Source organism: Stegastes partitus, unplaced genomic scaffold (assembly GCF_000690725.1).
Source record: "Stegastes partitus isolate 25-593 unplaced genomic scaffold, Stegastes_partitus-1.0.2 Scaffold738, whole genome shotgun sequence".
Lineage (NCBI taxonomy): Eukaryota > Metazoa > Chordata > Actinopteri > Pomacentridae > Stegastes > Stegastes partitus.
This window is the reverse complement of record NW_007578469.1, coordinates 32535-57572: the sequence shown is the minus strand read 5'-3', so window position 1 is coordinate 57572 and position 25038 is coordinate 32535. Positions and strand designations below refer to the sequence as shown.

At 40.0% G+C, this 25038-nt stretch overlaps 1 protein-coding gene across 1 annotated transcript in view; it reads right to left on the bottom strand.

The window, feature by feature from the left end:
- The window catches only part of LOC103364287 (collagen alpha-1(XIV) chain-like), a 112155-nt gene that overhangs the window by 55064 nt on the left and 32053 nt on the right, over nt 1-25038 (bottom strand). Inside the window, exons 5-16 of the mRNA XM_008291352.1 lie at nt 24445-24584; nt 18954-19077; nt 15581-15724; nt 14985-15149; nt 13928-13966; nt 12965-13103; nt 12619-12761; nt 11616-11725; nt 5276-5434; nt 1959-2036; nt 1719-1805; nt 1391-1444 (exon numbers count right to left, since the gene is read on the bottom strand). Coding sequence (XP_008289574.1) covers nt 1391-1444; nt 1719-1805; nt 1959-2036; nt 5276-5434; nt 11616-11725; nt 12619-12761; nt 12965-13103; nt 13928-13966; nt 14985-15149; nt 15581-15724; nt 18954-19077; nt 24445-24584 — 1382 coding nt within the window. The remainder of the gene's footprint in view (nt 1-1390; nt 1445-1718; nt 1806-1958; nt 2037-5275; nt 5435-11615; nt 11726-12618; nt 12762-12964; nt 13104-13927; nt 13967-14984; nt 15150-15580; nt 15725-18953; nt 19078-24444; nt 24585-25038) is intronic.

The window sequence follows — 25038 nt, the reverse complement described above, 5'->3', positions numbered from 1 at the left end:
AGTCTGTTCTTGACGGCAAATACCTGTTTTTTTCTTGTTGTTTCTCTAAGACTTTCTGCACAGTTACGGCCAAAATGATAGTTGCAAATTGATCAATATTGAGATTTTGATTATTTATCACAATTATTAACAGATTTTCAGCACAATGCATTTTGCAATCTGCACTATAAAGTCCTGCACCTCTATGGAAACAGCACAACCAGGGCTAAAAGTACAGACATGTAGTCAACATCAATATATTTTTTCCAAATGTTTTCAGGTGTTATCAGTCATGGAAGTAAATGGTGACTCTACGGCTGATAGATATTTTACTGCTTACATTTCTATTCTCACCTCCTATCTAATGAGTAAACACTGTCTGCAGCTCAGCCTAGTCTAGTCGAAAAACCCTGAACTTTTTGCGACAGCACTGTTGGTTGCAAACTGCTTGGGGCTGCCTGGTTGCAAAATGTGTTTATTCAGTTTTTCCTGTTAAGACTCAATAATCTTTCCTTATGACACGTCATGGGCAATTAGCTCAAGGACTGATGAGAATCTGTAAATCCCACAATTCATCAGTTTCTGGCTCTGATTATGATCATTTGGGGGGATTCTGTGGACGATAACTTGCCTGGGAAGCCTGCCTGGGATTCAGAGTGCTAATGACAAGATCCATTGCCACCCTCACGTTGCTTTTGTGTATATGGGGGGCTATTTGGGGCGGCTGTGGCTCAGGTGGTAGAACGTGTCGGTCAATGATCAGAAACGCCAGCAGGTGGATTCCGCCCTGTAACCTGTGTCATGGTCGTTGTGTCCTTGGGCAAGAGACTTCACCCACCTTGCTTGGTGTGAATGCGTATGAATGGATTGTTTGAGGTGGTGGTCGGAGGGGCAGAATGGCAGCCACGCTTCTGTCAGTCTGCCCCAGGGGGGCTACGGCTACAACCGTAGCTACCACCACTGGAATGACTGTGTGTGAATGAATAATTGACAGTGTTAAGCATCTTTGCGTGTCGAGAAAAGTGCTCTATAAATCTGATTAATTATGATTATTATTTTGTGTGAGAGTACAGAATTGTGCGAGTGCCATGTATATCAACACTACAGAGTGACAGTTATGCTCAAAAAGCAACGACAAAGGCTCTTTTCCGAATGGTGGTGATTGTTTTTAGGGCACTCCTGGTGCAGAGGGCTTGGATATTAGTAAAACTGAACAGATTTAACAAATAAACGGAAGAACAACAGGCCTGTGACAGTAAAAGATGCACACATGATGACACACGACTTGTGCAAAACATCAGTTTGACAGTTATATCAGCTTTTCGGAAGCATCTAAATAGAACATAGGCAGACGTCTTGTCTTGTGTGCACAGCGGCGGCTTTTTAAAGAGAGTAAACCAACACAACTCACCACGGGGCCCGGCTCTCCGCGATCACCTCTGGCTCCTCTGATTCCTGGGCCTCCCTGTTAGAAACACAAATAGCAGGAGGTGGTTACAATCAACACGTTTACCGCTGTGAGACGCTGCGTGAGTCTGGACAGATAAATAAGCTGACAAACAAGCTGAGGTACAAGAAATAAGGTCTGCCAGACAGAGAAGTTAAAAAAAGGGAAAAAAAAATGGATTGAAGTGAAGTAACTCAGGCTGCTAATACAACACGAGGTGTGATTCAGAGTGTGTGTCGCTCGGTGCTGCTACAGAAACATGTGTAGGTGTGTAGATTTGTGTGAAGCTCACTGGTACTCCAGCAGGGCCTTGGGGGCCTTTGCTGTCCTGGGTGCAGGTGCAGGCTTTGGGCAAGGCTGGGCAGTCGACCTCCTTCCTCTGGATGATCACGGCAGGATGAGGGTGACACAAAGAAACAGATGAAAGCAAGATGTGACGGTGAAATGGAACAGCTGCTCTGAACAGGTCGTGAACATCTCTTCTGCGTACAGACAGAAGAGTGAAGAGTGGTTTAGACAAAAGAGAACTCACCAGACCAGGAAGCTCACAGCACTTGTCTCTGTTGGCCCACGAAGTGCTGCAGACAATGTCAAAGTTCTGGAGCTGGAACTGCACAAGAAAAGAAAACCAAAAAACCCCCAAGACATTAGTCTCATTAAAACCCACCAGCGGGTTTGAAAGACATGTTATCTTTAAAACTTCACCAAAATCAGATGATTTAGCAGCTTGAGAGGCTGTAAATGCAGAAAAAAAATCATTGCATTTGCACCTTTTCTGTTGGTAAAGATTAAAATCTATGATTATAATCATGATATTTAAGGAAAATCCCTTTATTCTGCATGCCTTGTTTAAAAATTCAGAAAAATATACAGTTCACTAATAAAAAAAACAAACAAACACGAATAATAACAATAAAAAAAATAAATTCACTTCTTTGTTGAAACTAAGAAGCTTTCAGCATCCAGTATTCACATGACAGAAATTCAGGGACTTCTTAGGCAGAAAAACATAGTTTTGTAAAATAAATAATCAACTAAACTTAACTTTAGTTATTATGTATGGCTTCATAGCTTTTTTATACTGCACAGAAGACATTTTTTTCTCCTCTTCTAGTTATGGTTGTGGTGTTTCCATGGACGTGCAGGACTTTCTGTTGCAGTAAAAAAAATGAGCCCTCAGTGAGTAAAAGCAAAAAATGTCCAGAAACCGCTCAGAGGGTCAAGTTGTGCAAAGAGGAAACTCCAAAATACACATAATTCTTGACATTTTTATTTTTATTTTTTAGGAAAAACTGATTGATTTGATTTTGGGAGAGTTTTAAATAAAGGCTGAATATGAAGCAACAAGAAAAGCTCACACCGACCTGCAAGTACTCATGTCACAATGTCAGCATCAGTAACTTTGGGAATGAATAACGGAAAACAGAAAAATGCAGTCAGAAAACTTGCAGATGCATCACCGGGAGGCCGTTTGACTACAAATGAGGGGGTGCTTTTAGTTCACATGGCGGGATTAAGACTGCTGATGACGGGCTGTTACGAATCGCTGAATGTCTTGAGATATTTTAGTGCTGTGCAAATAAGTCATAATCCTGTGTCATGCCCAAAAAGAAAAAGAAGAAAAAGATTACCCCGGCTTTCCTCTGAACGTTTCTGCAAATGCCTGTGTTTGTCTAATTAGGTGTGGTGAATTCGGAGGTGTAAAATTGGAGTATTAGTCAGGGCTGATTCACGGGGTTTAAAACGCAGTGGGAGACTCTGAGCCTCGTGTCGGGTTGTGGAAATATTAAAAAAAAAAAAAAAAGTAGAAACACATTCTGGTGCTCCCGTTCTCCAACCAGGGCACAGCGCTACCGCGTCCAGAAGTGGAGAGAAAAATGTCTTCAGTGCAGAAAAACAAAGTTAGGCCATGAATCATAAAAGAAGATAAAAATGAAAGTTAAACTGTTTAAAAATATTGATTCTACTAAAAAATAAATAAATAAATTTTTTTAAAAAAATTCCAAATGCCAACAAATGTTATAAATTCTGAAAAAAAAAAAAAGATTCTTCACACAAATTAATTAGAACTAATTTTAAATTTATTTCCATACTTGCCTCCTTTCTGCAGTTCAACCCAGTTTACTTAAAAATAATTTTTATGATGTTGTTCAAAGCTCAGGTTTTCATTTTGTTTTTGTTTTGTTTTTTTTCCAAATCTGGGGTAAAGTGTTAACTTGTGGCGATTTTTAAAGAATTCTAAAATTGATTTAAATTAAAATAAAACAATTTTAAGCTTAGATTTGGTCAAATGTGGGTAAAATTTGAGACAAATAAATCATACAAAACATATATAACATGTTATTTTTACGTTGCTCTTCTGTTTTTACTGTTCTAGCTTATTTCTTTACTCTTCAACTTTTACCTTATTGTAGTACTTTTGCTGATTACTGTACACAGAGAGCGAAGGAGTTAAATTCTTTGTCTGTGTGTACAAACGTGGCCAATAAATCTGATTTTGATAAAAACTTTTTCCAGTACGTCATGGATGAGTGCTTGAAAGGTCTGCAGAAAGTTGAAAACCCTAACATTCTCCTTGTGTTACAGTCTCTGGCTCTGAAAAATAATGTGATTTCAGTGATTTCTTAGAAGGCTACACGTCTTTCAAACCTGCTGTTGGGTTTTTGGGGTTCAGAGGTTTAAAGCCAACTGACTCGGCTCCTCAGTTTTGGCCACAACTGTGTCAAAATGACCGTTTTTCACACCCAGGTGGAGTTCTTCAGCTTCAGAGCCAGGGTCCAGGGTTTTCTTTCCAAAGGGAGATCCAACCAATCAGACACTGAGGCTCGCCCTGTTTCTGGAGGAGAGTTGCCAGAAATTGATCGTCCGAAAAGCTGCTCAGCTTTGATGAAAAAACGACGACGAGGATGAAACAGCTGCAGCGGCGTGTGATCGGAGGATCTTTTGTTTGGAGGATATCGACGTGACCGAGCCAATCAGAGGGAGGGATGATGGGTTCGTGATTTCTCAGAGCCGACCTGCTGTCAAATCGAGCTCACGAGGTCTCTGATTTGGGCTTTTCAACCCCATCGTGAGCCTTTTCTTTGGGTTTGCAGAGCTGCAGACTTTAGTCGCATAGTTCAGAGCGAAGTCTGTGATGTATAGTTGTCCTGTCCCCCTCCACAAAACGAGGTTAGTTTCTAGCTGAATGAGGTTCAGAGGTGGTCAATACAATCACTACATTTTATACTCTTAATTAACTGCCATTACTTTGTAGAAATCTGCTTTCATTTTGACGTGAAAGAGTCAAATCTTGTCAAAAAGCCAAATTAAATGGAGCACAATTCAACATCTAGTTCCATTTTTTAAATTGTTATCGTCTATTTTAATGATCTAATTCAGTTTATTTACTTCGTTGTTCATGTTTTCCCGTTTATTTATTGATGTATCGTATTTATTTTTACTGCTGTTATTATTATTTGTGGCCTTGTGTTTATGGTTTTACCCTCTATTTTTCTTTTTTTTCTCCCACCTGTTCTTTCTCTTACCTGGATGTGGCATTTTATTATTCCATCTGGTGCTGTTGGACTCATTTATTGAAATAATCTTTTGCCATGTTGGGACTGACCGGCCCTCTGTTGCTCAATATTCTTTCTTTTCTTTTCTTTTTTTTTTTGCCGTGTCACACTACATTAGGAAGGAAAGTCTAAACTCTCTGATTCCAGCAACACATTTGGGAAACACTGATGGACATTTGTCACCAAACAACAGTTGAATTATCAATAGGAAATGTGCATAAAGTGAACATACTTGTTGTTGGTTCCAGCCCTGATAAAGTGCACCGTCTGTGTGTTTGCATGCTTTGCTCACCGGTGCAGAGTTGTCCTTGTTCCCTCTGGAGCGAACCATCCTGCCCAGAACTTCCAGTCCGTCGGTGGTGATGTTTCCCGCCGCGTTGATGTTTTTCTCGGCCACCATCTTGCAGTCGATGAACACTTTGGCGCTCGTCTTGCTGATCGCGATGTGAAGCTGCGTGAAAGAAAAACACCAAACACAATGTCACGCAATCATCCAAAGTTGATTTTTACGCTTTTTAACATTTTCTTTTAGTGCTTCCGAGTGCTGGACACCTGAGTTTGTTGGACTACAAATGAATTAGTTCTTCAAGTTTTTCTAGAATTCAGGCTGTTTGGCTGCAGTTGCTGAAAACCCTGAAGACTTTGTCCAACACCTGCAGCCTTTAGGGATCCTTTGGGTTTCGTCTCTACATGCTGTGACAGAACAGCTCCCTCTACCTGCAAGCTGTGGCTGCTGCAAAACATACTAATTTACAGTCTTATTTACCAGGGACAAGCAGTGGTGTACTCAAGAGCTCTACTTCCTGAACTGTAGTTCCATTATCTGCTACATTATACTGTCACTCCACTACAAAGGCAGTTACTGTACTTACATACTTCATCAAAATCACTTTATTCTACATGTCGCATAAAAAAAAAGGAAAATAAACTGTTTAATCTAATCAGATTTTGAAAAAAATGCTGCTCTTTAGAACTGGATTAAACTGCAGGCTGTGCAGTTCACAGAGCAGGAAGCAGAAATGTATAGAAAATAATTGTAACAAATGTAAGTAGTAAAATATCTCTTGTAGAGTGAAACTTTTTTGCAGCATTGGTGAAACTTTGTATGTGCTGATAGTAGTTTTTTTTTTTTTGTTTTACATTTTTGTTAAATAAATATCCTTTTCTTTCCCCTGATTTATGGCATAACTGTGTCATACTGCACAAAAGTGGTGTATAGATAATGGATGGATGTTTCCATACAGGCGCAAACAATCCAGAAATGATGTACAAAAAATGCACACCTACGAGGTGTGTTAGAAAAGTTCCAGGACTGGTGTCACAAAAGATATATTTCAAATTCAAACTACAAGTTTTCCTCTTCGTAGTAATCCCCCTGGAGTCTAAAACACTTCCCCAGCCTTCTCTGCCCCGCCGCCATGCGCTCCAGGAAGGATTCTTCCAGGATCCTCCACAGCTCCGACATCACAGCCATCCTGACGGCGTCCTTGTCTTCAAAGCAGGTCCCCTTGATGACCCCCTTGAGCTTGGGGAAGAGGAAAAAATCCCACGGAGCCAGGTGGGGTGACGAGGGTGGTTGCTCCAGCACGGCGATGTTCTTCTCATCCAGGAACTGTCGGATGCTCAGAGCATTGTGAGCAGGTGAGTTGTCATGGTGAAGCAGTCATGACTTGTCCTGCCACAACATCTCGCCTCTTCTCGCACACTGAACGAAGCAAACGCCACAAGATCTCTTTGTAGACGTGCTGGTTGATCATCTGAAGGGGAAAACTGGTAGTTTGGGTTTGAAATATATCTTTTGTGACACCAGTCCTGGAACTTTTCTGACACACCTCGTATAAGCAAAAGTGCTCATCTCTTAGACTGTGTGTGCTCAGGCTTGTTCAGAGACAAAATGAACCCTTTTTGACACTGTGGTTAAACGAATGCCTTCACAGTAGCACAGCAGAGCAGATTTGAAGCTCCGCCACAACCTGCACTCAAACGAAAACAAACACCCCGAGTGTCGCTGTTATCTTGATCAGCACACACAGGTTTTACATTTATAAACCATATTAACCTTTTATGGGAAAGGAAAAAGAGGTGTTTCACTCTGTCTTTAATTATATTTACAGTAATGGGAGACAATAAAGAAGCTAAGATGTGAGAGTACACATATTTAGCATATCTAAGGTTTTCTAATTAAACCGTTACAGTGTTCTATGTTTGTCACGGCAACAAGGATATTCGCTTATATGGGAAACAGGCAATAAAACTAAAAAGTCTGCTCTGTAATTTGGATTCTATATTCCTAAATGAAGATTTGACACGTAAGCACGACTGAAGCGGGCGGAAAAAAGAAAGAAAGAAGAAAAAAAAAAGCTCCATTCTGATGTTTTTAGCGCCTTTAAAGCTCAGTGTAGCATTTTATTTTGCTTTGATGACTCTGCAAAATTAGATTTTTTACAAATACAGTAGGATGCAAACTAAAAACATCTTAACACAGATTCATTTCCATGTTTATAATCAATGTGTGGAACTTTGTTTGACACTTTAATGTCTCATTTGGTTAATGTGTTGAGTTTGGAATGGAGGAAGACATTTAAATAATTACAGTTTTAACACCTTATTTACCGCCCTTATCAAAGAAAAAGCGTGTTTTATATCCATGACGTCAACTCACATTGTACATGCAGCTTCTGAGGCTATTTTTTTATTTTTTTTTATTTTGCTCCTGTCACATTTTTTCCTCATTGTAGGCTTTTTTTTTTTTTTAACTGCAATATAAATCTATGGAAACAGCACAACCACGTCTAGAAGTGGACAGAGCTCAAAAATGTCTTTTGTGCGCTATAGCAAAGTTATAATGAAAGAAATCCTTTCCAAGAAATTGGTTGTCTCCTCACTGCTTGGTGTAAACACAGCCTGCAGTTCGGCCCAGTAGTCCCTGATTTGCTCGTTTTAACTGAGTCTCTAATGTACTCTTTGTTGCACTGACGACTGTAGAAGTTTCAGTTTATTTTTTATTTATTTTTTAAATAAATACCTGGTTTGGGCACATTTTTAAACAAGACGTGTAGAACAAAGTGATTTTAAGCTTAAACTCTGTGAATTTACCAAATGATGGCACAGTGAGCAGTTCAAGGACTGTCAGAAAGCTAAAAAATCTACTGATTCTTTTTTGTTTTCTTTACAGCTTCTGGCTGATAAATAGTGTAATTTTAACGCTGGTGGGGTTTTTTTTGTTGTTTTTTTTAAACTTGCCTTTCAAACTAAGAGCGTTAAAAGGTCAGCAGCTGATTTGACATTTTTGCAGAATTGCAGTGAAATGACAAGCTTCCATTGAAGTCATGCTGATGATTTTTTTGCTCAGTTTTCCGTATTTAAAAAACATTTTCTTATTTGGAGATCCTGTTTTTCTACATATGGTCTAAACTTTAGCTGGTAAAGAAAGACAAGCGTCGCCCTGGCGGTTTCATCTGTGCTCTCAAACTGTTTCGCTGCATGCCTTCATGTTCGCATGTGTTTGCACATGAACACACACTTCTGTATACAGTTGCAGGCAGAGCAGAAGTCCGTCCAACCTGCATTAGCACTGCAGAGCTGTGATATAAATCCTGTTCAGAGTGTGAAGCGGCACAGCCTTGTCTCAGTCCATACAGGATATTTTTTTTGCATTCTTGTCATATTTCCAAACGTCAGCTTTTCAGCAACTAAAAAACAGTTTATTGAACAAAAGAGATGCGAAAGCTGAACTTCTGTGACCTTTTCATTGTATGGGGGAAAATTTAATCTTCAAAGTAAGTTAAGACAGGAGAGGTGCTAGATTTGGCTGATTATCAAATGACTTATATCCTCTGATTCATAATCACACAGAGACTTGTCAGGTTAAATCCACTATGTATGCACCACAGACGCACACAGAGGAAAGGGTGAAAAGGTAAGCAGGATAAGCTCCGCTGACAGCCAGCAGACAGATGTGACTGCAGATCAGTCGGCGAGTCCCACAGCACTGACACACCGACAATAACACAACACGACGGTGAGCAGGTTCAGGCTCAGGGCAGCTCCAGTCGGCCTGTCAGCGCCGAAACTACTGTGTCTACAAGGTTTAGGAAGAGAGAAGAAGAGCGAGGGAGGAGGGCGGGTATGTCGACACGAAGCTAGGAAGCAGGTTCAACATATCCAGGCTTTCTTTGAGTTAGCTGACTAGACAAAACCTGTAAATGGGCATCAATCAGAGACACAGTCATCCTCAAATGTATTCGTACTCTTCCATTAAAGAAAAGGCAAAATTCACAATAGCCACTCAAAAAACTAGAAACTGAAAAAAGTAATAATAAATAAAAATTTGCTAAATTGTAATTTAGTGAAATAAGACATTGCTTTTGAATTGTGGTTGAAAAGAATAATTTAAAAAAAACAAAAAAACCCAAAACTGTCCAGGATAAATTAGAGTACTTTGCTGATGAGCAGCGAGCCAAAATGAAAATACCTGTCAACAGATGCAGAAGTCTGACTGAGGGTCACAGAAAACACTTGATTGCAGTGATTGGCTCAAAGGGTTGTTCAACAAAATATTAGTTTCAATCCCATCATACTTATTTATTTTTATTTTTTTAATATTTCTGTTGAACCACAATTCAAAAGCAACATCATGATTTTCATTAAATTTTTATTTATAATTACTTTTGTCAATTTCAACTTATTTCAGTGACATGTTTTTTCTCCCTTCTTTAATGGGAGGGTATGAATACGTTTGAGGACGACTGTATGGTTGGTTATCAGATATCTTTGCTAACTGGATTACCTCATCGGGCTCTGAGCGTGCTCCCATAAAAGGAGGTGTCATGTGACTCTTGTTCTGCACGAAACGGACCAATCACATGTCTCCTCCTTCAGTCAAGAGGTGCAAGTTGCTACAACTATGAAGCAGGTCTGTTACTGCAAACGATTCAAGAGGAGAATGCTGCTAGAAAACTGTGGATGGTGTTAATATATTTCTTTTACCACTCAGTGACTCTCTTATTTCTAATACGACGGCTGCACATTAGCGCTCTGAAACTGTAAACTTCATACATTTAAACATGACGCTCAACAAGTGCATTTAGGTCCGACACTGTCCCACATGGAACAATAAGTGGACTTTTGGTGAAATTACTGTCACTGACTGACTCTTCTCTGTGATAAAAACCAACAAACCAACCAACTATCTAATCTGTTCTGTTAGCTGCAGCACCAGCCGTGTAAAATGGACTTTCAAGCAAATCATAAAAACACATGAATGTATTGTAGGGTAGGTTCCCATGTTTCAGTTTGTCTGCTGTAAGTGCGCGACTTTGTTCAGTGGTATTATTACATTGCTAAAAAAAAAAAAAAGAAAAAGAAAGAAAAAAATCGATTGGAGAATATCTGGCAGCAAAGGTGCCAGAATATTATTCTGGAATATTATAACATTAAAAAAGTATGAAAAATATAGTAAAATAATGATATTCCTAATGGATTTAAATACAGTAAAATTACTATAATTTCATTTTTTAAACACAAAAGAGCTAATTACCATTTGTAAAAATATTGATTTTGTATTTATTGATTAGAATATTGACTGAGTTGGTCTGATGAATATGTGGCATTTATAATAAAACATTTAACTGTCTTGTTTTATTTTTATATATGTCTTGGATTTACTTTTCTATAATTTCATATAATTCATATATAACATTTAAAAAAGAAAAAGTTGTTGTGATTTCAGTAAATATTGTGTAAATTAAAAAAACAGGGAAAATCTGTTTTGTTCTTAATAGACACAATGTGTCTATTCAACAACCTAGATATGGAAAATAATGTTGTTGTTGTTGTTGTTGTTGTTGTTTTTTAATGCAGATTTAAAAACAAGAAAAAAAAAGTGTACTTTTTTTTTTGTCAAATCTGAACAATCTAATACAGATTTTTGATGTGGACGTTATTCACAGTTTTGGCCTATCTTACTGTTAAAATGTAAATTCATATGTGGTTTTAAAAGATACATCTAATTAAAAAATTTTTTAAAAAAAACAAAAAACAGGGAGAATCTGCAATATAACAGTTTAAGAAATCAAAGTATGTCCTATTTTTTCTTTTTTCTTTTTTAGTTCACAACACACATTATTTCCTTTCAAACAACTACAAATATCTGCTAACTTGTTTTGCTGATCTAAATATGGGAAAAATTGTGTAATTTTATGCTTGAACGTAAAAGATCTAATTACACTTTGTAAAAATACAGCTTCTGGATGTGAACGTTTTGACAGTTTTGGCCTGTTTATTGATGTATTTTTTGTTTACTGTGACAAGCAATTTTTTTCTGTGACTTTACTATTACTTGTATTTCAACAAAAACAGCAAAAATCTGTAAAATTTTCCACAGTCAAAAAGTGTTAAAAACATTGAACAGTTAAATGGTTATCCGTCTGTAAAACAATGAGGTTATTAACCCTCTGAACTCCTCACTCAATCACACCTGTGTCACACCAATGCCAAATTTTGCATGAAAATCTAGACGGACTTTACGACATCCAGGTAAACTTTGAACGCTGATGTATCTGCAGTCTGTCAGACGATCAATCGTTCAGCATGTTGGGAATCAAACAACACAGGACAGGAGTGACTCTGACCTTATGGAAGCTGCCGTAGAAGAGTTTTTTGACTTCTGGTCCTTCGAAGGTGACCGTCTGAAAATCTCCTTTGTAGTCGTTGTTAAAGAACGTCAGCGTTTTTCCTCCGTCTGCAGAAACGCACACAATGTAAACGTTAAAAAAAAGCAAACACAAAAACACACTAAATGTACGAATATTACAGATATTCAGGGAGATGATGCAACACAGGATATCGAATGTTTCTTTTATTAAATTACACAAAAAAGAAGGTCGTCTGTAGTGTCGTGTCTCATTATATATCTGAGCTCTGTGCAGATACCACGTCTCACCTACATCACCTAATTGGTTTTAATGAGCAGCAGGTTGGTTTCTGTGCACCCCAGACTGTTGATTTCCTCCTGATAGCGTTATCATTTGTAATCTGATGGGAGTGTTATTGGCCAACTTCACAGCACAGCTCTCGCCTCACGAACCCAGAGAGTTCAACTGTAGGAGGTGCGACTGCCAAACTCAAGTGCCTGAGGTCTGTTTGTGAGGAATACCCAGTGTCATCCATCTTATTCCATAGTCTTTGTAGCAAGTGGCATCCCTTTCTGTTCACTGTTTATTTCCATCCTTTAGTATCTGATTTTAAGATAGAAATCTGTAAAGGACATGCGTCTCCTTCATGAAAACAGTCTTCCTGGTATTCTGTACGTCCACTGACTGACTGCAAAGGAATAAAACAGGTCAGTGGACTTCGAAAACACTGCGGGAGAATTAAAACTTCCCACTGACTTAGTGATTGACAAGCACGCACAAATCAAAGCACCTCCAAAGTCCTGCAGGAGTTAATTCAGTTACAACTCTTTAAATGATGCCTCATAAAGAAGTGGATGACAAAAGATCCCGCAGAGGTGATCCCTGGACCGTTGTGTGCATCGGGTGATGGCTATGTTTGCGGATGCATAAAACATAAAATGGCCTTAAGAGAACCAGATGTGTTCAAGTTGTCCGTTGAAGGCTGTGTTTCTCCACTCACTGTCCACGATGACTCCCACCAGTGGCTCGTTGTTCTTGTTGAGGATTTCCCAGAGGGCAAAGGGTTCCTCAGGAGTGTTGGCCAGCAGTCTGAACAGCAGGGTGATGGTGTAGTCGGAGGGCAGCCCCTCAGGATGGATGTACCTACGAACCAAAGCGAACAAAAGCAGCAGACATCAGAGGCGGGTAAATACGGTGAAACCTCCTTGTGGGTGATCTCTTTCGGGTCAAACAGATTCTCCATTTGCTTTTATCTAACGTGCTATGAAGTCTGTCTCTGTGAGGTCCATGCAGCAGGTAGCAAGAAGACATTCAGCTAATGAGGTGCGTTTTCTGAGCTGGCCTACCGGGTTGGCTGTGCCAGCAGAGCGTTGCTGTGCAGGTGGAAACAGGGGAAAGCGTTGAAGGTGCCAGGGACCATGGAAACGCCGGAGACGCTGCTGTACCGATTCTCCACGAGGCCAAACAGCTCCATCATACGGAAGCCTGAAGAAAAACAGTGCCAATTATAATATTTAAGACCAAATTATTGTTCTCAAACTAACTGATGGTTGAACCCCCTGAACCCCAAGCCGTTGCTGGGCGTTTTCGGTTCCCGTCACATCTTTACTCACTGTGGGCTCATTTTTCACTACAATATAAAGTCTTGCATCTCTATGGAAACAGCACAACCATGACTAGAAGTAGAGAGAACTCAGAAATGTCTCATGTGCTGTATTGTACAGTTATGACATAAATCATTAAAAAAAATAGAGGAATAAAACAAACATAGAATGACTTAATACTTAAATGAAAATGGAAAATCTGGAATCAGCATGTGCAACATTTTCCTAGTGCCCACAGAAGTGACCAATAATAGAAAAAATTGAGGGCTCCACATGCTATAGATACTTCATTATTTCCATTTACATCCCCTACTCTCTGCACATGGACTCTACAAAGATATTTCACCATGCTGAACGTATCTTCTAACAGCATCCTGGCAGGTTGCTCCTCTGTCATTCTGCATCTATTTTATTGATCGAGTATATTTTCTGACCCTTAAAGTCTCTCTGATCTGTTTGAGTCATGTGGTGTGAAGGGATTTTGAATAAATATCACAATTTTAATATTAGATTTGCTTATTTTTCCGGATGGAACCATATGTCACAGATGGTAAAAAAAAAAAACAACTTAGAATTTGATGATTTTTCTTGTTTTTACAGTTTCTGATAAATGGTGGAATTTGAGTGATTTTACAACAGAAAACATGCTTTTGATGTTCAGAAGGGTAAAGCATGACCCCCTGCAGGAAGTGGTTGGACTTTTACCTGGAGTTGTGCTGCCGCTCATTGGTACAGATGGACAAGCTGCGAAAAACAAAAAGGATGTTGTATTATAAACCTTAAAGCAATCCTGTCAACACATTTAACTATCTATTGGTATCTAGCAGCTGTAGCGCTGCCAGAATGAAGCTTTTTTCTCCAAGGTAAAAAATATTTGCAGGTCACATGATCTGGTTGAAATTCATATGCAAGCGAAATATGCAAATCATACATGAAGCACAAAAGCTGACAAAACAAACTGCCAGAGTTGTTATATTGACATTTAAGATGCACTGATTGATTTGACCAATGCATGAAGCAACATGCAAGGCGACGCTCCATCTTTAAAGTTGGTTGAATTGGAGAGGCACAGTGAAATAAAGTCTTTATTTCTCTATTCTATAGCTAGATCTATCTATAACTAGAAGGCAGCAAAATACTATTACATGTTTTGAAACAGCTAAGAACAATAATACAATAAAACACACTTATTAGAACCCTCATTTATGCCCGTATTCCCCAATCATGACTATTAGTGCTGGAGTCCATCAGCGTTGGGGTCTAAAGTTGGGTCTTCCACTGAGACAGTACGGACACAATCCTTTAGATGAGAGTATTAAGCTGCTCTTTTTGTAAATAAATACGTGTATTAATAATTCATAAAGTCTCAGTGGTCCCCTTGCAGCAGCAGCAGCAGCAGCAGCAGCTCTGTGTTTTACTGACCACTTTTAAATCATGTCTGGTGCCACATGAACCAGCTTGCGGGTTCAGATGCTCAGATGGGCCCTTCTGATTGCTCTAAAGTCGAGGCTTAAGTCTAAAGATGACGAGATCTCAGATTTGTTACGAAGTGTGAGGAGGAAACGCTCGCACAATCAGGGACGTCCTTTAAATTACTTCACACTTGAAACACACTGTTAGAGATTGGCTTTTATCCGATGCTGTGTCTTTATCGCTTCTTACGGTTTTATTCTCTCTGTCCTCTCGGGAGTTTCTGCAGCCACAACTCAACTGTGCACACGTGCTACAGGTGCCCAAACAAACCGATTGAAACGTTACTCACTGGCAGTGGCGGCTTCGCACACGAAGGTCACCAGCTTCTCTTCGATCTTCTTGAAGGCGTCCAGGTCGTCCACGAAGAAGACGTGTCTGTCGCTGGGTTTGCTGGCGATGCTCACCAGCTCTCCATAGTCGGCATCAGCGAAGCCGATGGCGAACACAATGTAGCCTTTAAAGGTAAAGGAAAAAACTTGAGAACAACCAGCACAAGAATATGGATGAGGGCTTTTAACTGTACTTTTTTTTAGAAGCTAAAAATGATCTCATCCTTGAAGTTCCATATCATATAATAGCTTGTGTGTTATATGATATGATTTCACTGCACGTTAGACCATGTATAGCTGTGTTTGTGACCAATAAAAGACGTTGAATCTTTGAATCTTGAAGTGTGGTGGGACAAGATGAAGATGCATAAAATGTAGTCACTACAATTTGGACTCACAAGAAAATACTTTTTTAAAAAATTCACATTTAAAAAATACATTTTGCTTTCAGTTCATGTTGTTCTATGCTCAACGTTTTGTCTTGCTAATTCTTCTTAAATTCTGAAAACCTTCCTGTATCCTGTATCACATAAACCACCGACAGCCCAGTTCTGACCTTCCATCTGCATCTCTTTGGAAACTTTGTTGACGTCGTCCTGCGACCGGCCATCGGTAAGAACCACGAGGACGTTGGGGATTCCTCTCCGGACTCCTCCCTCGGCTGTGAAGATGTTCTCCTTTACGTGCTGGATGGCTCGACCTGATTGGACAAACAGAACCAGTGATCATCAGCTCAACATCAACTCCAGGAAACGTTGAACTCTTACAAAAGGCCGCGCGATGTATTTTTTTGTTTTTCCTTTTGGAGTCTACTATTTGCTTTGGAAACTGCAAATGAATGTTTTTTTAAAAAAATAATTTTTCCAGCTCACTTTTGCAGTGAAATGTTTAGTCTTCCACATGCATGACCGTGCAACCTGACACCTCGCTTTGCAGCAGTTCGGTTTTCTCTTCTAGAAATGTATACACTTGCTGAAAATTTTCTGTCATTTGCATATTTAAGCAACAATTTGAGAAACCTTGTAATACAGAAAATCCTTTCCTTCATGTCAGTAATCAACTTTTTTTTTTTTTTTTACCCCCCTCTCATGTTGTATTCTGCCTCAAAGTGCATTTTATAGCACTTATGTCAGACGTCCACTACAGTTGATCAAAATAACATATTCTGGGGGGGGGGGAATTCGAATTACCGTAATTTCTGGACTATCGAGCACACCAACAAAGGCTGCACTTGTCTATAAGCCGCACGTTGTAACATGAGATATTTACACAAAAAGATTTTTTAAACTTTTAATTAAATACATACCGGTAACATACGCAAATACGTGAATCCTTTTTCCAAACAGAGCCTGTAACACGGCTGGTTAAAAACAAACAAAAAAAAAATACAGCAGCCTACCAGGAAAAGTCATTGATGGCTATCTTCATCTTCCTCCTGCGCACTAAAACCACTAAAGTCGTCTTCTTCCGTGTCGGAATTGAATCACCTCAGAATTACTTCAACACACACGTCCTCAATCTCTCTTTCATTGTCGCTCTCAATGCCACTTTTGTCTCGAGGAAAATTCATAAAAAATCCATAAATTAGTGGCATTTAAGCCGCAGTGTTCAAAGAGTGTGAAAAAAGAAGCGGCTTATAGTCCGTAAATTACGGTAGACATGTTTTTGGTAGAACTAAAGAAACACCGCAAATAAAATCTCACTCATTTTTTTAAAGTAATTTGTGTCTGAAGTGTTTAGAAGAGCTAAGCGGTTTGGAGAAAATATGTTTGGATGTGCTGATTCTACCTCTCACCATCTGCCTGTCTGTCACAGCGGACTGCACAGTTATGGGAACTCCAATTTGAATCTATTCTTTGGCTGCAACTTTGTGTCATTCAACACAACTTACATAAGAAAGCGATCATGGAGGAGAAACAGCCTCTGAGCAAAAACATTGCATCACAGAGTTTCTTCCTGTTGGGACGAAGCCTCTTCGTGTTGCTTTGCTGCTGCACGGTTTTAATTTACTGCCGAATAAATTGCTACGTGCGAAAAACTCGCAGCAGCCTGTTTAGTCAGCTGCAGAGCTTCAAGTCGCCGTTCCAGCTGCTGAAGATCTGTTTGTCCTCCGTCTGACATCTGCTGTTTGCTTTGTGACGCGCAGAAGAGTCACTGCTCACTAAAAGACCTCACTGACAGCTAAATTCGAGGTTTTCGTACAAATTAAATATCACTGTGGAAGGAAAAAACTTGTGACGACAGGCCACGACAACATGACATGTTGATGTAAATGAACATGAGAGCAACATCGAGGCTGCACAGCGAGGAAACCTCAGCGAAGCAGCAAGACATCTGAAAACAGATGGAATACCGGAGTCCAGATCTGAGGTTAGTGTCACAGTCACTGAAATACGGTGCTACTGTGCTCATGGGTTGTTTAGAAAAAGAAAAAAAAAAAAAAGACACCAAACTTACTTATAGGAATAGTGTGACAGCTTTAGCGGCATCTTGTGGCGACGTAGCAAACTGCAACCGACTGAATAACCTCTCCCTAACACCTCTAGTCAGAACTTGGTGTCTTCCTGTACCGCTTTTTGAATTCTAACCTTTGAACTCGAAGCAGTTTCTGGACACTTAGATTTGGTTCCTTCTCCTGATGGAAGTAGCAGATGAGTAATTCATGACCTTTTTGGATAGTTGAACATCCAATGAGTCTCTCTATTTTAACATTTTCTAGCTGATAAATGGCACTTTTTTTCTTAAAACCTTCAAACCCCTCTGCTTGTTTTTGGCCTTTAAAAGGTTAATCAAATATTCTTCTGTTGGCTTTCATTAAAAAGTATACCTCAAAAAAAAACAAAAAACTAAACAACGCATGGAGCAGAAAAAAAAGCCATTATTTTTAAATCTATTTTTAAAACTTTAAAGTATAAATTGATCTCAGGCTTCTCTTCGGGAAGATTGCTGCTGTTACATTTCAATAAAGCCATAAAGTAGCAGCAGGTTTTTTTTAAAAAATAGATCCAGTAATCAAATACTCTGCGGGAACGCCGGCAAACGGACACTTAATTGCAGTGTGCAGAACGCGGTGATTGAGTGCTTTTTAACTCCCCAAACTGTTGCTTCCGTATAAAAATTGAAAACGGGTGTTTTACAGAGCGACATTTGCGTTGGGAGAGTTCCTCCCCAGCAGTGACAGTGTTACAAATCTGCAGTCTCATCCCTGCAGGACGAAGTGGCTGCGCTGCTCGGTAAACACTGATTAATGACTACACTTCTCACCGCTTCCCTACAGACTTCCACCCGTTACACACACTCGAGAAATAAAGGCTACTGTGCACTTCTAAACTTCAGGATGAGAGCAAATGGGTGCACGTGTTTTACATGCATGTATACAGGAAAATTAACACAACGCACAGAAGGCAGATTTAATTTTCTGTTTGCCTTCTGCTCAGTAAATATTGATGATGCCATTAGGAAGCTGTGTGCGTGTTCACGTTGCTGATTTGTTTCATGCAGGTGTCTTTCCTGCGTTTAGAGTTGATTTCTTCTGGGGATGTTATCAGGTGCAGAAGTTTTTTTTTTTTCTGTGGTTCAAGCATCCGTCACCGTTTCCCTGAAACTCTACCCGATTTCAACACCATCCACCATTCAGGAGCTCCACAGGTAAATCATCTGCACTCATACAGCGCCTTTCTACCTCAGTGGTTTCCTCATTCACACACATTCACACACCAGTGGCTACAGAGCTTTAATGCAAGCTGCCTGCCTGCATTCATTGTCTTGCCCAAGGACACTTTGACCGTGGAGGCGTGGGGGATCAAACCGTCAACCTTGCAATCAGAGGACAACCCACTGTACCACCTGAGCCACAGCCGGCCCCAGGTCTCCTCATTACGTTGTGTTCTCTCCTCCCCAGCAGCCTGGCTGGTGTTCTTGGATCTCACCTGTCTTGGTGTTTCCTCCCTTGTAGGTGATCTTGTTGATGGCGTCCAGCAGACGCTCCTTGTCGTTGTACGAGTTCAGTTTGAACTCCGTGCGGGCGTCATCGCTGAACTGGACAATCGCCACCTGATGGGACAACACAAGGAAGGAACTAATCACCAAAAATGTGCAACAATTCCACCCCGAGTTCCGACTTCAGTTGTTCTGTTTGCCCCTGGAAGATGCTTTGGTCTTGCATTTTTTATTTTCTGCTACCATGGAAGCAGTCCCTTCCCTCTGCTGTTTGTCTCCTGGTGGGTTTTAACCGTATACTTCTGTTTCTTGTTTATCCTTGTTTATCTGAATGTGTGACCTTGTGAGCATGTGAGGTTTATCTTATTTAATTTTTTTCTGCCTATAACAGTCAAGAGAGAGAGAGAGAGAGAAGAAAGTGGGGGAGAAGAATGGGAAAGGACTTTCAGGAAAGGGCCATCATGGGACTTGAACCCATGGCCACTGTGTCGGGGACTATAGCCCCTGTACATGGGATGCCAGTTCAACCAGTTGAGCTATCGCGGCGCTCCAGCTTTATTAAATCTAAACCAGCTCTTCTCTCCAGAAATCACCCGACAACTCCCAAGTCCTGCCTGCTCACCACAAACATTAAGCGACTCCAAGTCCACTCCTGTGCACATTCAAAGAAGTGTTGTTAAAATAAACAGTTTTTTCTGTCCTAGTCTGATCTCTAAGTTTGATGTTTGGGTCCTCACATCCTTTATTCTTAACCCTCTGAATCGTAGGTTTCTGTGTGTTTTTTTGTTGTTGCTCCTTTCACACTTTTTTCCTCAATGTGGGCTCATTGTTCACTGAAATATAAATTCCTGTCCCTCTATGGAAACAGAACGACCATGACTAGAAGCAGGAAGAACTCAAAATTGACTTATTGGGCCATTTTGACCTCAACGATAAGGCAAGAAATCACTGCTTTATAAAGTTTTGGTCTAGCGTGTCCAATGAGTTCACTGCTAAACTGCTTTTAGGTGCTTTGCAATTATTTTAACACCATTTTGGGGGGTTTGCGCATTGACAGGAAGGAAATACTCTTCGTTCAGCAACATTAATCTTGAAACTCCAAGCAGTTTCTCAGCGTTTCTTTGCTCCCGTCACATATTATAATTGAATTTCCCTTCTGGGATAAATAAAGTATTTTTCATTTCATTCATTCATTCATTCATTCATTCATATTTACTCATTGTGGGCTCATTTTTCACTGCAATATAAAGTCCTGCACCTCTATGGAAACAACACAACCATGACTAGAAGTAAAGAGAACTTAGAAATGTATTCTGTATAATATGAAAAAGTTATCATAAAAAAAAAATAAATACAAAAATTAAAGTCACTCTACATACTATGGATATTTTACTACCCACATTTGTAGTTTGTTTCCATCAACACAGCCTGCAGTTCAGCCAAATAGTCCTTCAATCATAGAACTGGTGACAATTGAGTCTCTAACAACTTCATGGTCGCACTGAATCTAGTGTAAACTAAAATTAATGTGAATTTTTAAACCAGACATGTGAAATAAAGTGATTTTGTTGAAATATTACGATTTTAGGCTTAGGATTGGATTATGTTTTACGACTAAATTACACAGCAAACATGATTAGATCGAAGAGTCTACAATCTGATGATTTTTTTTCTGTCTTTGCAGTTTCTAGCAATAATAAATGGTGGGAATTGTTGCAATTTATTTTCAAGACAACATGCCTTTTAAACTTTCAGTGTGGGTTTTGGGGTTCAGAGGGTTAAAATAAAAGTTAAAATAAGGGCAAACATGCTAAAACTAATTAGAACTGGGGAGATATTCACACACTTTCTGTAGAAACTCTAATTTTCTGGTAGGGAATTGTAAATTGTTTGAATTTTGCGAAAATCTAAAGATGACGGACAGCAAACCTCAGGAGCAGACTGCATTTTGTCATAAGACATGCTGAGAAACGAAGAAATGCTGAATGAGAGATTTAACCAATTTACATAAGCTTGTGGAATAAACACATTTCCCATAAGCCCTGTTGTTTGCCGCGTCTCTAAATAACACAAGCATGTTGGAAAGATCGGGATGTTCCACATGAACATGAGAAAACATTCATTCTGCAGCATGTTTTAGCTTTAAAAACATGTTTGCGCAGTGTTTTCTAAAGCTGCGACAAACTGAACTTGACTGAATTCCGCTCGATCACTGGGGAGAAAAGAACACCGTCGACGTAAATGAGCTGAGAACACATTGGGAAGTTCTGTAACACAGAGCAGAAGAATAAGTTGTTTCATCAGGGCCGCCTGGGAGAGCGAACAGGAATATTCCTTATTTGTAGGTAACAAGAACCATTAATGAGAGCAGCTTAGTGGCCACCGGAGAGCGGCAGGAGAATACTGATTGGATGTAAATGACTGATAAAAAAAGATACAGTGGCTGTAACACAGTTTGTCCTAGAAATTTTCTCTTCTTGGGCTCTACTGAATTTCAGTGCTGTTAAAAGAGAGTATAGTTGTTATTATAGGTAGAGGGAACACAGTGGAGTTACTTCAAAGTTATCTTGGAGGACCGAAAAATAAAGGAAATTGCAAAAAAAGTAAAATCTTGCTTGAAGGTTTGTCTTTGTCAGGAGTTCTTTGCATGACATTTTGACACTCTGGGTACTTTTAAGAGTCACTTTTTAATGTACAGGATCATTCAGTGAACCTAGAAATATCTGTTAATGTCAGAAATGAAGACCACGTAGCCAAACATTCTCAGCTGGTGTCACTCCTTTCTAGCCGTGACTAATAAAACAATCATTGATGCGGAAAATGCCAAACGTCTTCCTGTTTTTATTTTGGTTCATTCTGTCATATGTTTTTCTTTAGTGTCACTGCAGACCTGTTGCGTCATATCATCATTCTCTACATGCTACCTCTTGGACTTATCATACGCCGCCATGGTCTCCAATTTCACTGCTATGCCGATGATACCCAACTCTACGTTTCCACCTAAACTATCACCCCAGCCCTTCTCTCCGCCATCACAAACTGTGTCGCTGACACAACGACTTCCTCAAACTAAACAGCAACAAAACAGAACTCATGATCATTGGACCCAAATCTCTCCTTCCTTCCGCTCATGACTTTGCCTTACCATTGATGGTCACAGCACTACCCCCTCACCCTTAGTTCGCAATCTTGGTATCATCATGGACCCCACCCTCACCTTCAAATCCCATATCAGTAACATCAACAGGACCTCACTCTTCCACATTGGCCGTCTCCACCCCTCCCTCTCTCACTCCTCTGCCAAAACTCTTCTCCACACCTTTATAACCTCCAGACTCGACTACTGCAGTAGCATCCTCTATGGCTTCCCTGCCACTGGCCTCCAAAAACTGAAACCATATCACCCCCGTTCTATAAAAACTTCACTGGCGTCCACGATTGCATTCAGTTCAAACTCCTCCCCATCACCTTCAAAGCCCTCACCAGTCTCGAGCCCTCCTACCTCACGGACCTTCTCTGACATCACTGCCCTACCCGCCATCTCCGCTCTGCCGATTCCTGCCTTCTAATCCCCATCGTCAGACCCAAGCATCGGACCTTGGCGGACCGAGCCTTTGCCGGTGTCGCCCTTGCCTTCAGGAACTCCCTCCTTCAGCACGTTAGACAATCGGACTCTGTCTAGGCCTTCAAATCACAGCTCAAAACCCACCTGTTTAAACTGGCATTTCCCCTTTGACCATACTCCCTATTATCCCACCTCAATATATGATTGTCCTGTTACTTATTTATTTATTTATTGTTTGTTTGTGTGTAAAGCGTCTTTGGGTTTTCTAGCGCTACTATTATCATCATCATCATCATCATCATCATCATCTTCATCAATCATCATTATTATTATTGTCAATCGTTTGCAAAATGTGTGTTGATTCAGTGTACAAGTTCTTCAAATGATCCCAGAACAAAAAGGTGGCTTAAGAAGAGTTTGGATGTCAGACCACAGAAATGAGAAATGAGGCTCTTTACATCTGTTTACTTCTTTCCTGATCTCTGTGTTCATGTTGTATTTAAATACAGCTGCATTCCCAAAAAAGATGTTTCTTGAATTCTATTTTTGTTGACAGAAAACAAAATGGGTATGAAAAAGCCACTGAAATGCAGCTTATTAATACTAAATGCAAATACTTCGGCGGTGTTGTTCTGCTAAAATGCTGATTTTATAACTGTAAGGACGTCTGACAAAATACCCAAAAACACGACATAAAAGTAACGACTCTGCTGTGAATTCAGTTGGATTTTCATATAAATTGAAGCTAAAACCAAACTCGACGACCACAACAAGGAGGAAAGGAATCGCTTTGGCTGCTCCGCACTTGAAAAATGTCCACCGTGGCCATTATTACTATTATTATTATTACATTATTACTTTCTGTAATACACAAGTTCTTCCACTTTTTTTCGGGGTTTAACAGAAGCTTGCACTTCTTTCAGAATCGCACTGCTGATTTGACTAATAAGCTCCTATTTTTCTTTTATTTCTATCATGTCAGAGCTTCCACTTTAAACCTACAGTACCGCATTTTAGTACATTACAAACTGAGCTGCATTATATCATGACATGTGGTTGGTCGAAACGAACTTAAACTAAATTGTCATTTTGCAGTTATGGAGCAAAATTAGTATTTTTTTGCTTAATTGAATTAGTAAAAAAAAAAAAAAGAAAAGACAAATTAATAGATATAAAAATTGTTTTTAGTGGCAGCTCTAAAAAGGCGATATTTTAATCCAAACTATGATCTTTTCCTGAACTGAAACGCTACTAAACCAAGGGGAAAAAGTAGAGGCTGGATACCAGAGACAACCTCAGTCTCCCGTGAAAGTAAAGCAACCACCTGCCATTTTCTTTACGTGACCCTTTTGAACAGGACAATCATCTACACATCAACAAATACCGATCCAGGTATACGACAAACAACATATCTCCAGCTAAAGCTAGTGTATTTCCAATTTCAGTCACATAGATGCTCACGTCAGAAACAAATGCCTGTTTAACTCTGAGATAACTAGTTGTTGAAAGAACATTGTTTGATGAAAATTGAAGTCATGGATCCAGTAATAAAGGCACAAGGTGTGCTGTGTGCAGTGCAGTCGATACTGACAGTCCCACTGCAGCGCTCAGTGGATTACCACTGATGATCTCCTTCATTACTCCGTCTCTGCTGCCACTGCAGAGCGCAGCGACCCGCCGACATGCAGAACAAGGCCGAGAATCCTGCTGCGCCTCTGGCAAAGTGCAGCTTTTGCCACGGTCCCGAAAGAAAAAGCTCCAAGTCTCTGCTTCTAGGTTGTTCTGTGTTTTTTCTGTAGTTTTCCTGTCAATAACCTGCCAGTCAAACCGAGCACCAGGAGACAGCAAGAGTTTAGAGCAACGGCCGTCAAAGCTGTCACTCTGTCTAAAGAAGGCCGAGCCGCCCTCCGTGGTACCTGAGTGCCGTCTGGGCCGATCCGGTCCAGAGCTCCGGTGGTGCTGTAGAGGAAACGGATGATCTTCAGGAAGTTGTCATCGCCGATGCTCCAGGAACCGTCGACCAGGAACACCAGGTCGGCTTTGGCTGCCTTACAAACTGGACAGACAGAAACACGACGCAGATATTTATCATTAGTTTTCTATGCCTTGGGCTTGTTCTCATAGATTCTCAACAGGTTTTTGGCACAACTCATCCCGCAGTTTTCAGATAACCCATACATATTTTATCTTAAAACATGCTGCTCGATCAGGAAAGGTGTGCTATGACTTTTAGTGGCAGTTCCTTGTGTGGTTTTGACAAAATTTGTAAAAACCTGCCTTAAAAATCCCCATTGAAGTGAATAGGACAACAGCCCAAAAGCCAGCCATCTTTGGAGCCCTGTAGCATATTTTACAGTAGAAACCACATTCAAAGTTTGAACGGGTCACAAGGCTTTGAATGTGAAGCATCCGTGTTTTCATATCTTTTACAGCTTCCATGCAGTTGCAGTTTAATTTTTCTTAACTTTTTAGAACATTTTCAGTGTTTCTTCAGCTAGATGGGTGACGCA